Source organism: Protomyctophum parallelum, assembly GCF_964188405.1.
Source record: "Protomyctophum parallelum genome assembly, chromosome: 17".
NCBI lineage: Eukaryota > Metazoa > Chordata > Actinopteri > Myctophiformes > Myctophidae > Protomyctophum > Protomyctophum parallelum.
Window position 1 is genome coordinate 33,935,881 of NC_139719.1, and position 1,848 is coordinate 33,937,728.

Below are 1,848 nucleotides of genomic sequence, written 5' to 3' on the forward strand. Positions count from 1 at the left end.
TTTGGGTTTATATTTCACACTAACCCGAAATGAACCCACGGTCTAAATGCTAAATTATACCCATCACAATACTAAGTGTTAATTTAACAAATGGATGCCTGCTTGGGGGCCAGTTTACATAATTTCAAAGTGAAATTAACAACATTCCGGATATTGCCGTGTATGTAGCCATGATAACCAACAACACTTTTGGCAGAACAGGAGCCAAGCTTAATGTTTTTGTTCCACTACTTACAGCTTTTGGCTCTGTAGAGCAAGTTCTACCTTTGTAATCTGTTGATTAGATCAACGTATCCTCATTCTCAACACGGTACACCAATATTAAAATCATTACAGCTTTTAATGGAAATCTACCACATAATATACATCCGACCACAGATATACTGAGATATATATTAACAATAATATAAACATTGGCACCAGACACTCAAAATATAATAATGAATCTGAATTTGGGAATGCAATATTAAAAAATTTCATTTACACAAATTCCTATCTGGTTAAATATTGTCTTTAATATGATCTTTTTTTTCTTCTCTTTTTACCCATCTTCATATTGTCACATATAATACCGTACCTCTGTATTGTTCATCAATACATATTCAAGTGAATACAATTCCCTTTGAGGAATCACAAGTCTTTGGCTGTCTTCATTTCCCAATTTCAGTCGCAGAATTCAATAAAGGAACAACACTGAGTTTATTCTAGTTTACTCTCCTCTCACAAAGTCCAGAAGTGCAGATTAAGATGCTGGGGCTCCAGCACATGTATGGGGGGCCCTGTGGGGCCCATGTGTATGTTACCATGGGGTGGTCTAAAGCCTGGCAGGGGCAATGGAGGATCCGGAGTGGATAGGATGTAGTCGATACTGAACTTGATTTCCGGTTCTGGTTTTCCCTGACCAGGGTTTAGAATGTTGATCGGGCTCGGCTGTGGCACCACTCGTTGTCTGTCTGGGTTTAGCGGGCACAGGACTGGATCAGGCTCAAGGGATCGGGCCGAGGGTCTGAGCTGATTCCTGTGACTGTCCAAGGCATGAAAGGACGGCTCCGACCCGGAGTCCCGGAATCCTATTTTCACGTTCCTCCGGCGCCTACGACGCCTAAAGTTGCCATTTTCAAATAGATCAAGCATGGACTCACAGCCTGTGGCAAAGGTCCAGTAGTTTCCTTTACCCTTCTCATTGCCCTCAGTTCGTGGAACCTGTCATCAAAATAAATAAAGGAATTTAATAATAAAAGATAGCTTCATATTCTATAGCCTATTTGTTGATGTTCATTCTATATAAAGTTAACATATATACCTTGTAGCTATACTATATCTTTGTATGTTTGATATATTATTGTTTCATATAAAACCCAATACATAAATCTGAGAATTAATATAAAGACTCCAAATAATGAAGACATAATACATAAAAACAGCTACTGTACTACATTACATTTTTAGATATCCCAGATGTCAGCATTTTACAATTCCTAATGTCTTAAATTATTTTATAAACTAAATAAGTTTAAATGATCATTACAAATGCAATTTCCTTCATCTTTGTGTATTGGTATACCTTGATGAAACAGCTGTTGAGAGAGAGGTTGTGACGTATAGAGTTCTGCCAGGCTCTCTGGTTGGATCTGTAGTAAGGGAACCTCTTCATGATAAACTCATATATACCAGACAAAGTGACCCGCTGCTCTGGACTCTGTTGTATAGCCATGGCGATCAGAGCAATGTAGCTGACAGAGAGACACACAGTTTGATTAGATATTATAGATGATCTATGCAGAATATTGAATATATTATATCATATAAAGTTTATATGGAACAATTGTGATGATTTTATGTACAGTA

The 1,848-nt window shown here is 37.7% G+C and overlaps 1 protein-coding gene across 1 annotated transcript in view; it reads right to left on the bottom strand.

Annotated features, from left to right (window-relative positions):
• Positions 1-422: 422 nt before the first annotated feature.
• The window catches only part of foxl3 (forkhead box L3), a 2,262-nt gene continuing 836 nt past the window's right edge, over positions 423-1,848 (bottom strand). Inside the window, exons 2-3 of the mRNA XM_083787005.1 lie at positions 1,565-1,733; positions 423-1,203 (exon numbers count right to left, since the gene is read on the bottom strand). Of these exons, the coding sequence (XP_083643131.1) occupies positions 721-1,203; positions 1,565-1,733 (652 nt within the window). The 3' untranslated portion in view covers positions 423-720. The remainder of the gene's footprint in view (positions 1,204-1,564; positions 1,734-1,848) is intronic.